The sequence below is a fragment of the Lepus europaeus genome, chromosome X (genome assembly GCF_033115175.1).
Source record: "Lepus europaeus isolate LE1 chromosome X, mLepTim1.pri, whole genome shotgun sequence".
Lineage (NCBI taxonomy): Eukaryota > Metazoa > Chordata > Mammalia > Lagomorpha > Leporidae > Lepus > Lepus europaeus.
Genome location: NC_084850.1, coordinates 49,072,927 through 49,085,994, shown reverse-complemented (window position 1 = coordinate 49,085,994; position 13,068 = coordinate 49,072,927). Strand labels below are relative to the sequence as shown.

The window sequence follows — 13,068 nt, the reverse complement described above, 5'->3', positions numbered from 1 at the left end:
AGTGCTGGCATACCATATGGGCGCTGGCTCGAGTCCTGGCTGCTCTGCTTCTGATCCAGCTCTCTTGCTATGGCCCGGGAAGGCAGTCCAAGATGGCCCAAGTCCTTGGGCCCCTGCACACTGTGTGAGAGACCCGGAGGAAGCTCCTAGCTCCTGGCTTTGGATCAGTGCAGCTCCAGCCGATGCAGCCATCTGGGGAGTAAACCAGCGGATGGAAGACCTTTCTCTCTCTCTCTCTCTCTCTCTCTCTCTCTCTCTCTCTGCCTCTGCCTCTCTGTAACTCTGCCTTTCAAATAAATATATAAATCTTTTTTTTTTTTAAAAGGAAGGACTGGGCATTTAGCCTAGTGGTTAAGACACCAGTTAAGATGCCCATGTCCTGTACTGGACAGGCCTGGCTTTGTTACCAACTCTCACTCCTGACTCCAGCTACCTGCTAATTCAGATGCCGGGAGGCAAGAGTGATGCCTCAAGTGATTGGTTCCTGCCACCCATGTGGAGATACTTGGATTGCATTGTCTGGGCTCCCAGGTCAGTCCTGGCCCAGCCCCAGCCATTGCAGGCATCAGGGAGTGAACCAGTAGATGGCAGCTCTCCCTCTGTCTTTCTCTGCCACTCAAATAATTTTTGAAAAACAACTTTTAAAGAAAGGAAAAAATAATCATACAACTGAGAGAAAATATTTCCATAGCATTCAACTTTCAAGGACTTGTACCTAGAATATATAAAGAATTCTTATAATTTCAACACTAAAAAGATGAACGACCCAATTTAAAAATGGGAAAGACAAACACATGAAAAGATGCTCACTATCATTAGTCACTAAGGAAATATAAAACGAAACTGCAGTGAGGGTGTGGGCATTTGGCACAGTGGTTAAGACGCCACTTAGGATGCCCATATCACATATTGGAATGCTTGGGCTTGAGTCCCAAGTCCACTTTATAGTCCATCTTCCTGCTACTGCACACTCGGAGAGGCAGCAGATGATGACTGGGTCCCTGTCACTTACGTGGGAGACCTGGATTGAGTTCCTGTCTCCCAGCTTCATCCTGACCCACCGAGGCTGATGCAGGCATTTGGGGAGAGAACCAGTGGATAGGAAATCAATCATTATGTCTCTCTCTCTAATGGGATATAATTTCTCATCCACTTAGGATCGCTACAACAAAAAACACCCAATAAAAAGTGTTGGCAGGGATATGCAGAAACAGAAACTCTCATACATTGCTAGTGAAAATACAAAATGGTGTTGCCACTTTGGAAAACAGTTTTGCAATTTCTTCAAACGTTATGCTTAAAGTTCCCCTATGACCTAGTAATTCAACCCTTAGGAATCTACCAAAGAGAAATGAAAAGCATGTCCACACGAAGACTTGCACATCAATGTTGTTAGCGGCATTATTCATGACAACTAAAAATTGGAAACATAATGTTTGCTACCTGGTGAGTAGACAGACAAAAATGCATTACAACCACAAAATGGAATACTATTTGGCAATACAAATTAGGAAATACTCACATGCTACACTATTAAGGAAACTGAAAGATGTCAGACACCAAAGACCACATGTCACATGATTTCATTTATATCAAAGGCCCAGAGTAGGCAAACTTATAGAGCCAAAACAGTAGTAGATGGTAGCCTGGGCCTTGCAGCAGGAATAGGAAATAACTGTAAATGGATGTAAGGGATCTTACTGGGAGGATGAAAATGGCACCACTCTGTAAATCTGCTAAAAATCATTTAATTATTCACTTGAAATAGGGGAATTTTCTGATATGTAAAATTTATCTCAATAAAGCTATTAACATAGAGAAAAGCAGTAGGGGAAACTGGGTAACAGATATACAGGAATTCTGTGCTATCTTTGTAATTTCTCAATAAAGCAAAAACAAGTCTGAAAATCTTATAAATGTATTTAGCTAAAAATTTAAAAGTATTTGCTCATAGGATGATATCAATATTTCTGCAGTACTTCTCTGTGTGAAAAGACATTTTCAAACACAAAATAGGCAAAATCCCATTACACATCAGCCTTAACAGATGAATAATTGGAATCAAGTTTGATCACAGAACACTAACTTTGAGCCCCAATTGAGCAAAATGCTATCACCCCAAAAGAAGACATTCTTATTAGTAGTCCTGTATTACAAAAAAGCACTCATTATATTTTTAACTTCATCAATAAACATTTGTTGAAATTTGTTTTATCTCTTCTCATATCAGTACCTACAAAATACTCTCAAGTTTGCCTTTTGGCCTGCAAAACCTAAAATATTCACTACCTGACTCTTTACAGGAAGCTTGCCATGTTCTGTTCTATATCATAAACATAAACAGTTTCTTGAATGTATTCTTATCATTATCTAGCTTTTGGTCTAATGCCCTTCTGTATATGCCCTATAAAGATGAAGCCTTGCATCGCTTCTGCTGTAGTACTATTTGCGATTTCCATAAAAAGAAGCGATATTAACTTAATAGCTTAATAGTCTTAGCAAAGCCTCGATGTCATCGTTATTATTGTGACCTTAAAGTGCCAACACCGAAGCAGCAGCACAGTATCCCTAAGATGACCCTCATCAAGTTGTGATGTCACCAGGCTTGGGACTCACTGAAGTCTCTTAGATATCAAGTAGCTCCCGCGGCATCACACCCTGCCTTTGGCATCACCCTGGCACATCACCTTAGTATGGTGTCATATGCTATCACTGCTGTGGCAGAACTGTGCCCTGATGCCACGGCGCCGAGATGTCAGAGTAACTACCCCTCGCTTCTTTCCACTCCCTGGGCGGTGGCAGGGAGGGGGAGGGTAGCCACAGTCGCTGGTTCGAGCTCAGGAGGCAGTACTCAGCTCCAACTGTTGTCCCTTCCGCCTGCTACAGCAGGTCAGGGCCCCCGGGGATAGGAGCTTTAGACTCCCGTAACTCTCCTGCCCTGCCCCCGCACCCGTTTCATGTAGCCAACTCAAGGGCCCAGCAGCGACCACCCACCCCGACTCTTCTACACGGTTTCACACGAAGCCGCTCCCCGTACCTGACTCCATTCTTCAGCTGTCATCCTGGGCCAATTCCACCGGCAACTTGACTACGGCGATCGCAAGGGGCCCTGGGACTTGTAGTTCCGCACGGCTAGTCGCGGAGGGCGGCAAAGGCGCCTCTCTGCCCGGAAATGCCCTTAAACTGCAACTCCCAGAGGCGCCGCGCGATGGGAAAAGAAACAAGGGGACGAGGAAGGTCTGTGATTGGTGGGATTCTACTGGTTCCTTTGACTGGCAAGCGGCGCCAGCGACGTGAGGCGGGCGTTCCTGGCGCTTCGTGGAGATCCTGGGAAAGCGAAATGGAGGGGTGTGTGTCTAACCTAATGGTCTGCAACCTGGCCTACAGCGGGAAGCTGGAGGAGCTGAGGGAGAGCATCCTGGCCGATAAATCCCTGGCTACCAGAACTGACCAGGTAAAGTAGCTCTAGGGCCTGTCCGCAGCCTACAGCGTCGCCGAAGCCGTACGTGGCTTTGAGGGCCCGGCCCACGCGGAGGCCGATTCTCTGAGAGGCGCATCCCCGCCCCCGCCGCCCCATCCGTACCCCTGGGTCATCTCGGGACTTGTAATCGGGCTGCAGAAGCTAGTGCCGCAGACCTCAAATATTTTTTTTGGCTCGGAGCTTAACTTGCTGAATTTTGGATAATTCTAGGACGTCTACCACATTTCTCAGAAATGCCGAGGCTTTGAGATATCCACGAGGAAAGTTTTTTTTTTTTTTTTTTAAGATGGAGTAGTGTCTTTACCTTCACTAACACTGCTTTCAACGAAATACGTGTAACCGAATGCCTCTTCTGTGCCAGGCTGTTTGCTAAGAGCTACGAATATTGTCGAGTGGGAAATAAAGATATTAATAAAAGTCACAAAAACATATGTCCGATTACAGATTGAGGTAACCACTCAGGAGAGAAGTTTATACGTGGGACTTTCAGAACTTTAATGGGACTTTCAGAACTTGTAATGGGAAAGACTTTGCAAAGGAGAGGTGAATTAGACCCTGGAGGATGATAGGGAATTTCCATGCGAAATGAATAAGGTATTCTATAAGCAGACCCGAAGGAAAGTGAATGGACCGGCTTTCACCATGAGTTTCTGGAAAGATTCGCAGTGCCCTCAGGAAGCCTACAGATGCTTATAGATTGCTTTCTGTTTGATAGGCACCGTTGCAAGCCCTGGCAAGATAGTGTCCTGTACTTACATATCTTCATTTTGTGTCTTTTGGAATCAAATTTGAATCTGGAGACTGCTTTCTCTTTTCTGGAATTTTCCATCATTACTCAGCCTGAAAATGGCCTTGTATTTTTCTAGTTTACCTTCCTTCTGGTCTAGCCATATTTAGTAATTTAAAATTAATGTAATAATTCACATAAAGATTTAATAACACTCCATGAAAAGATAACCATTATTCAGTCAAGGCAAGGGTATAAAAAAGTGGGGTGAGGGAGTTCTTCAGGATCAAGAGACTTAAGGATCATAACCAAATGAACTCTATGGACTTTGTTTGGATCCTGATTTAAACAGACCAGTTGCTAAAGGACATTTACTGGGTAACTGGGAAAACCTGAATACAGACTGGGTATTAGATATGAAGGTGTGTTAATTTTAATAGGTGGAATAGTACTCTCATAAGAAATTATCCTTATTTTTTAGATACTGAAATATTTGAGGGTGAAAAGTCATGATAGGTAGGATCGGGTTTTTAAAAACTCAGCAAGAAAAAGTAAACCAGGTGAAGCAAATGTGGCAAAATATTTACTATTAAATCTAGTAGTAGGCATGCAGGTTTTGACTAGATTCCCTCTGTTTATATGTATGTTATAAACTTTTTACAATAAAATGTAAAAATACGACTTTATTATGTAGGACTGATTAAAATAGACCAGTCACTGCCTTTGAGAAACATGACTTCACTCCTAGTGTATTATTTTTTTAAAAAAAAGGAATTTCATTGCCCTCTAATTCTGTATGTGGTGTGTTAAAAATGCTTATATAGATAGCATCAACTAGGATTATGAATGTCTCCTCCCCCATAAGATTCGTGTATTCTTTCTAGAGTATCTAACTTGAGGTCAGTGTGGTAGTTGAGACTTAAGAGTCAGACAGGAATTTGTGTCCTTACTTCATGGTAGATTGTCCATGTAGCCTTGACCCCAAGCAGTCTCAGTTTCCTTCTCTGTGAAATGGGGATAATAGCCAGTGTATAGGAAGGTGAGGCTTAAATGAGATAATAAATGTAAAAATCGTAACACAGTGCCTGACATAAAAGTACAGAAATAACGTGGAGCCAAAACTCTTCCTGCCTAACCTTGGAAGTCAGTTTCATGCTGTACTGTTTCATCAGTTTCTTCTGCTCGGAATGACTTAGGTTCATCAATACTATTCACCCCATGTTACCCAAACGTCAATCTCTCTACACTAGTAAGAAATACGGTTGCAGATTACTTACCTGCGGATCCAGTGCTCTCCATTCCTTATTTTCAAACTGTAGATTTGCCAGCACCAATATCCTGTTTTTCTGCTTCTATTTGTCCTCAAGAATGTTGATTTATTGTTTCTCGGGTTCCCATATAGGACAGCAGAACCGCATTGCACTGGGCATGCTCAGCTGGACATACAGAAATTGTTGAATTCTTGCTGCAACTTGGAGTGCCAGTGAATGATAAAGACGATGTGAGTACTAGGCAGAGTTAATAAATTCCCACTTATCTCTAGACTCCAGACTGGTGTTTATAGAAGCCTGAGTATTAAGCTCATAAGCAAACTTGTAACCTTTATGACTAGGAAGTTCCAGTGTGGCCCGGGTGAACAAGCATGAGTCTAGTGATCGCATTATTCTAGAATGTTAATTTTGCCACTCACACTCTGTGATTTAAGGTGAACATAAAGGCTAGGGCTTGTTGTGGTTAACTTCAAAGACTACAAACTCTTTTTAATATATGGGAATTTTTTTTTATCAATATTGTATGAATAATGAGGGCCTAAATGTGGTTTTTGTTATATAAAGAGATTTATTGTAATGGTGTTAGTTATTTTAGGCTTACACTTGTGAAGTATAAGAATGGAACTTTCTGGTAGGCAAAGATTCCTTTTCAAGGATACTTACTGCAGTAGTAATAATAATAGCAAAGAAAGAAATAAAAACTGGAGAAATGCTTGAGTAGAGTAAGGTAGACCCATACGATAAAATAATATGCAACCAAGGATGGGCATTTGGCACAGCAGTTAAGATGCCACTTAGAACACCTACATCCCATATCAGAGTTCCTGGTTTTGTGTCCTGGCTCCACTTTAATCCCAGATTCCTGCTGATGTGCACCCTGGGAAGCAGGAGGTGATAGATTAAGTATTTGAGTCTCTGTTACTCACATTTGACACCCAGATTGAGTTCTGGACTCCTGGCTACTGTCAGATCCAGCCCTGGCTGCTGTGGGCTTTTGGGGAATGAACCAGTAGATAGAAGATCTCTCTCTCTCGCTCTCTCGCTCTCTCATTGTGTGTGTGTCTTATTTCTCTGCCTTCCAAATAAATAAATATTTTGAAAAACAGTATACAACCAATAAAGTTATGCTTCTTGAGAGTGACGCATACAAATACAGCATAATGGTAAGTGGAAATCGTAGAAAACTCAGCTTACAGAACTTTATATCCTCTGATCTCAATCTTGCTTGCTTGCTTTAATTTTATTCTTAAAGCTTTATTTTTTTGAAAGTCATTGTGACTGAGAGAGAGGGAGAGAGAGAGAGACAAAGAAGTCTTCCATCCACTGGTTCACTCCCCACATGACCAGTCTGGGGCTGGGCCAGGCTGAAGTCAGGAACGTGGAACTCCACCTGGGTCTCCCATATGGGGTGGCAGGGGCCCAAGTACTTGGGCCATCTTCCCAGGTACATTAGCAGGAAGCTGGTTCAGAAATGGAACAGCCGGGACTCGAACCAGCCCTCTGAGATGGGATGCCAGTGCCACAGCTTAACCTGCTATGCCATGATACCAACCCCTTAATCTTTATTTTTAGCTGATAGAAAAATGTGCATATTTATAGGGTGCCATGTCTTAAAAATATATCCGTTTCATGTTAAAAATATAATATGGTAGAAAACACATCAGAATTAGATTTACATGTCAGATTGGTCTGAGTTATGGGATGTGAAGGTTTTTTCTTTTTTTACACATTCTAGTTTCCTAGTTTTCCACAGGACTTGAGGGGAAAAAAAAAGAATTTCATGTTTTAAAACTACTCACACCCAGCTCTTAGTTACCCCTGCCTAAGTGTTAGCATTGCTATCTGGCTGGTTTTTGTCCTGGTCATCTCTGTTACAGGCGGGTTGGTCTCCTCTTCACATCGCTGCTTCTGCCGGCCGGGATGAGATTGTGAAAGCGCTTCTGGGGAAGGGTGCTCAAGTGAACGCTGTCAATCAAAATGGCTGCACTCCCCTACATTACGCAGCTTCCAAAAATAGGCACGAGGTACGGTTCCATCCCTCGGGGCTACTTTTGTGGAGTTCTAAACATGTCCCCAAAGCATGACTAGATCTGTGCATTATTTTCTTCTCTCTTTGCAGATTGCTGTCATGCTACTGGAAGGCGGTGCTAATCCAGATGCTAAGGACCATTACGAGGCTACATCAATGCACCGGGCAGCAGCCAAGGGTAACTTGAAGATGATTCATATCCTTCTGTACTACAAAGCATCCACAAACATCCAAGACACTGAGGGTAACACTCCTCTGTAAGTGACAAGCAGCAATCATTTGCGTTCTTTCTGGCATTTGCCCTCTTGTGCTAGCTCTTACATGTCATTTCTTTTTTATATTCTGCTTATAAATGCAATACTTAGTACTGGCAAAATCATTTTAAAGCACACAAAAATGGATGAAAATTTTTTTTTTAAATTTATTTACTTGAAAGGCATTACAGAGCGAGAGAGGGAGAGAGACAGGTGTCTTCCATCCGCTGGTTCACTCCTCAAGTGGCCGCAACTGCCACAGCTGGGCCAATCTGAAGCCAGGAGCCAGGAGCTTCCTCTGGGTCTCCCACATTGGTGCATGGGCCAAAGGACTTGAGCCATCTTCTACTGCTTTCCCAGGCCATAGCAGACAGCTGGATCGGAAGTGGAACAGCCGGGACTCAAACTGGTGCCCATATGGAATACCAGCACTGCAGGCGGCACTTTACCCGCTACACCACTGCACCAGCCCCGATAAAAATAAAATTTGTGTATCAGCTTGCCACCCAGAGATAGACAGCCACCAATAACATTTTCAAGTATTTCCTCCCAATCTTTTATATACAAGTGTGTATATCTTACATATAAATGCACGTATAGTTGAGCAAAATTGGGGTCATACTGTGTATATAGTTTTATATCTTGCTCTTTTCACCTCATCGTGTACTGTGAGCACATTCCAGGGTCATTAAATGTTTAACACATTTGTAATGACTATCTGCAGTTCCTTTTCATGGATATGCCATAATTTAGTCTTTTCACTACCAGTGTATATTTAAACAAGTTTGAGTTTTCCACCAGAATAAGTAATGCTGCATTGACCAACTTTGTACAAATTGCTTTGTACATATTGCTGAATATTTCCTTAATATAGGCTCCTAGAAGTTCCATTGCTGAGTTAACAAAAACACGTTTTAAGACTGTTGCTGTATATTGTCGGATTGCTTCCAGAGGAGTTGTAGCTTTGTACCCTCCCCTCCCAACAGCCATTTAAAGAGTACCTCTTACCTTCCCACCAACACTTAAATTACCCTTTTGCTATATGAGAAATGGTATTTAATAGTTGTAAATTACATTTTTGTCATCAGTGAATTTTTTTATTACCTATGGCTAGTTACATTTCTCATTAAATTATAATTTTTTGCATCCATTCCTTTGTTTCTTTTTGGGAATTAATTTGCTTTTATTGGGTTTTGAGTGCTTTAGATTTGACATACTAAGAATATTAACTGTCTGCCATATTTGTTGAAAATATTTTTCACGGTTTGTCTTGTACATGATTTTTTTTTTATTTTTGACAGGCAGAGTGGACAGTGAGAGAGAGAGAGACAGAGAGAAAGGTCTTCCTTTGCTGTTGGTTCACCCTCCAATGGCCGCTGTGGCCGGTGCGCTGCAGCCGGCGCACCGCGCTGATCCGAAGGCAGGAGCCAGGTGCTTCTCCTGGTCTCCCATGGGGTGCAGGGCACAAGCACTTGGGCCATCCTCCACTGCACTCCCGGGCCATAGCAGAGAGCTGGCCTGGAAGAAGGGCAACCGGGACAGAATCCGGCACCCCGACTAGGACTAGAACCTGGTGTGCCTGCGCCGCAAGGCGGAGGATTAGATTAGCCTGTTGAGCCACGGCGCCGGCCCATGATTTTTTTTTAATAACAAAAGTTTTAATTACCGTGTGGTCAAACTTATTAATCTTCCCTCATGACTAGAAAGTTCTTTTTCACCCTGAAATTAGTTAAAAATGCACCCATATTTTTTTGCAGGTTTTGTTCAGTGCCTCATTGGTTTTGATTGAGGGTTATTATTATTGTTTTGCAGTTAACTCTTAACTCCATTTAGAATTGATTTATGTGAATGTCTGAAGGAAGCCTGATCTACCTTGTTATTTTTTTCCACAGTACTGGGCGACTTTCCTCTTGTGTTGGATGTTGACCTTTTTTTAGGAAAAAAAATATTTATTTATTGATTTGAGAGTTAGAGTTACAGAGAGAGAGGGAGAGTCAGAGGGAAAGCTATTCCATCCATTGGTTCACCGCCCAGATGGCCACAATGGCTGGTGCTGGGCCAGTCCAGAGCCAGGAGCTTCTTCCAGATCTCTGACGTGGGTGCAGGGGCCCAAGGACTTGGACCATCTTCCACTGCTTTCCCAGGTGCATTAGCAGGGAGCTGGATTGGAAATGGAGCAGATGGCACACAAACAGGTGCCCATATGGGACTCCAGCCCAAGAGACGTAACCCGCTACACCACAGTGCTGGCCCCAAATGGTGACCTTTTTTAAACAAGAGATCCTCTAGTCTTATTTTTAGTCTAAAATGAAGTTCAACGATTTGCCATTTGACTTTTAAAAGTGTCATTTTTTAATATCTTACTTTAAAATTTCTTTTCCTGTCATTCTGAATGATGCCCATGTATTCTAACGTTTTGCTCTACAACTTTTCTAGAGAAGCAGGATGGCCTAGAGGAAACATAAGAGTCAAGACAGTGCAATGTCATGGGATCAGCATAAGGTTTAGGAATACCTAATTGCCATTGACCAGCTATATTAAATATTTATGTTATGCAGTTTAAAGCAGTTACTTAGCCTTCTTGAGTCTTAGTTTCCTCATCTGAAATATAAGGATAATAATTCCTTCCTCAAGTACAATAATATGTAAAGTGCCTGCTACCCTGCCTGACAAATTCTTAAGGGCCTGACAAAGGTTAGTTTCCTTCTGTACTCAATGTACTGCTCAACCAGGTCATCACAAGGAAGAATTTTAAACCTCTGACACAACACAGTTAGTGACACCTTGCGAACTTAAAAGATAGATATGTGAATCAGATGAGATAAAAATCTTACAAACTATTTTTCTAAAATTTAAGTCATACAGGTTGCTAACACCAGATTATCAGTTGAGGCTTTTCTAAATTCTAACTTTGACTCATTCTATATAATGTATGAGGTGAACTGCTACTAATCTCTTTAAAATGAAGAAATTGTTCCTTAAACTGGTGTTTAGATCCCTTCATCTATTTGTAGTAGAATCACAGTTATGATTTATGATGTGATAAGGCTGTTCCACTGAGTCGTAACGTTAACAGTGTTTCCCATGTAAATTGATTTTCCTTTCCTGATTAAACAACTTTCCAGTATAATCACTGTCTAATATGCAGTTTAGACCACTGAGCAGGAGATCCTAACCATTACCTAGAATTGGTAGGATTAATTGGTCTTTGTGGTCCCTGATTTCAGACACTTAGCCTGTGATGAGGAGAGAGTGGAAGAGGCAAAACTGCTGGTGTCCCAAGGAGCAAGTATTTACATAGAAAATAAAGAAGAAAAGACACCCCTGCAAGTGGCCAAGGGTGGCCTGGGTTTAATCCTCAAGAGAATGGTGGAAGATTAAACAGCTTGAGTTTATCCTTACTTTATGTTTTCTCTGTTGTCCCCAATGTCCTGGAAGCTGATATACTTGTGCACCAGGTACCCTCTATGAATCGTGACTTTTTTCACCTTCAAAGTCTTACAAACATGTTGCCTAATATTCCTGCTGAGGTACCTGTTCTAAATTTACAACTTGGCTTTCTAGGCATTTAATAACTGTCAAGATTGTTCTACTGTTGTTGTATATTAGTCTGTATTGAATATTGGTTTATTTGGAATAAGTGATTCTGTGTCTGTTGCGAGTCTTCAGCACTCTCGCATGCACTTTCCATCCCCTTGGGAAGCAGAAGAATCCCAGTAGCAGCAGGCCCATTGTCCTGCCATATGGTTCTAGGTCGATTGTCTGTGTTCCTCCATACACTTGAAACACATCCTAACTTGTTTCTCAAGTTCACTCAGAGGCCTATGCCAAATATTTCTGATTGCTGGATTTTTCTTTCAATTATAAGGTTTAATTTATTTTTGTTATAGGAGGAATATATATATATATATATATGAGTGGACCAAATTTTAAGCTGGAGGACATGCTCTAAAGTAATGGAAAGTAATAGCCTGTGGACCATGTATTTTACTGATGACTTGCTTCCTCTCTAAAACAAAACATTGTTTTTGAAAAGCAAGTGTTGAAGTTACCTATATTCAGTCATCCTATATTGAAAAGAATGTTAAGCTTGTTAAAATGATATGTAACAAAAATGTATTTTGATTTGTATTAAAGAAACTAAAAAACCCTTGAAAGAATCTCCCAGTTTTCTTTCAAATCAGTCAGACACTCAAACCTTAAAATCTTTGGTAAAGACACTTCTCAGTTTTTGAGATTCTAAAGTCTTGAACTGCAACTAAAATCTTTAAACATAGTAGTCTTCTGAATTGCTAATTAAATATATAACAAAATGAAATTAAGTGTAAACTTGAGTTCAATTTAAGGAAGCATCTTAAATGATTATTAGTCATAAAATCTAATGAACTTCAAGTAAGTCTTCAATTATTTTTTAATTTCAATTTTACACTGTCAGTATTGCTTGAAATAAATTCATCCAGGTGAGTACAAATTTGTGTTAATTTTGGGTCAAAGACTTAATGCCTAGTAGCTAAAATGAGATGCGTAAGCATGAATCATGTTATTGATACGCAACTCTTTACATCCATATCTATTTCATTTTTAAAAAGATACATTTACTTATTTATGTATTTGGAAACTCACCAGATCGCTGCAGTGGCAAGGGCTGGACCAGACAAAACCAGGAGCTTCATCCAAGTCTCTCACATGGGTGACACGGGCTGCTTTTTCCCAGGCCATTAGCAGAGAGCAGGATCAGAAGTGGAGTAACCAGGGTATGAACTGGCACCCGTATGGGATTCCAGCACCACAGGCCAATATAGCCCTATATCTGTTTCTTAAATTTGTTTTTCTGTGACAGAGAGAGAGGAAGAGTGTCCACCCCCTTCTTGACTCCCCAAATACCTGCAAAACCTGGGAGTGGGCTAGGCTGAGGCAGGAAGCAAGGACCTCAATCCAGTTCTCCAATGTGGGTGATAGAAGCCAAATTACTTGAGCTATCTCAGCTGTCTCCCAGGGTTTGCACTAGCAGGAAGCTGCAGTCAGGAGCAGAGCCAGGTATCAAAATCAGGTACTGCAGTGTGGGACATGGATAGCCTAACCAGTGTCTTAAACTGGAGGCCAAACGCTGGCCCCTACATCAATATTTTTGAGTGCTAATCTTTATATAAAAATGCACACTGATCAGGAATGCATCCTTTAAAAAAAAGGTTTATTTATTTATGTATTTGAAAGTCAGAGTTACACAGAGAAGGAAAGGCAGATAGAGGTCTTCCATCCAATGGTTCACTCCCCAATTGGTCACAATAGCCGGAGCTGCACCGATC

At 41.4% G+C, this 13,068-nt stretch overlaps 2 protein-coding genes across 3 annotated transcripts in view; one reads left to right on the top strand and one right to left on the bottom strand.

The window, feature by feature from the left end:
- The window catches only part of ATG4A (autophagy related 4A cysteine peptidase), a 63,573-nt gene extending 60,427 nt beyond the window's left edge, over positions 1–3,146 (bottom strand). Inside the window, exon 1 of the mRNA XM_062184583.1 lies at positions 3,038–3,146. Coding sequence (XP_062040567.1) covers positions 3,038–3,047 — 10 coding nt within the window. The 5' untranslated portion in view covers positions 3,048–3,146. The remainder of the gene's footprint in view (positions 1–3,037) is intronic.
- A 139-nt stretch (positions 3,147–3,285) lies between these two features.
- Positions 3,286–11,934, top strand: PSMD10 (proteasome 26S subunit, non-ATPase 10). Of its 2 annotated transcripts, none has more exons than XM_062184585.1 (5): positions 3,286–3,454; positions 5,611–5,709; positions 7,357–7,503; positions 7,599–7,686; positions 10,990–11,078. In XM_062184585.1, exons 1-5 carry the CDS (start codon positions 3,341–3,343, stop codon positions 10,995–10,997), a joined length of 456 nt encoding a protein of 151 aa, XP_062040569.1. In that variant the 5' UTR covers positions 3,286–3,340; the 3' UTR covers positions 10,998–11,078. The 2 variants fall into 2 exon arrangements, with proteins under 2 accessions (XP_062040569.1, XP_062040568.1); XM_062184584.1 differs by having other exon boundaries at positions 3,289–3,454; positions 7,599–7,765; positions 10,990–11,934.
- The last annotated feature ends 1,134 nt before the right edge of the window (positions 11,935–13,068 follow it).

What these genes read in the sequence shown, in the direction of transcription:
- PSMD10 (XM_062184584.1), top strand. Translation starts at nt 3,341, where the DNA reads ATGGAGGGGTGTGTGTCTAACCTAATGGTCTGCAACCTGGCCTACAGC. An exon ending in TGGCTACCAGAACTGACCAG is followed by an intron (nt 3,455 to 5,610) that starts GTAAAGTAGCTC and finishes GTTCCCATATAG; the next exon opens with GACAGCAGAACCGCATTGCA. An exon ending in CTTCCAAAAATAGGCACGAG is followed by an intron (nt 7,504 to 7,598) that starts GTACGGTTCCAT and finishes CTCTCTTTGCAG; the next exon opens with ATTGCTGTCATGCTACTGGA.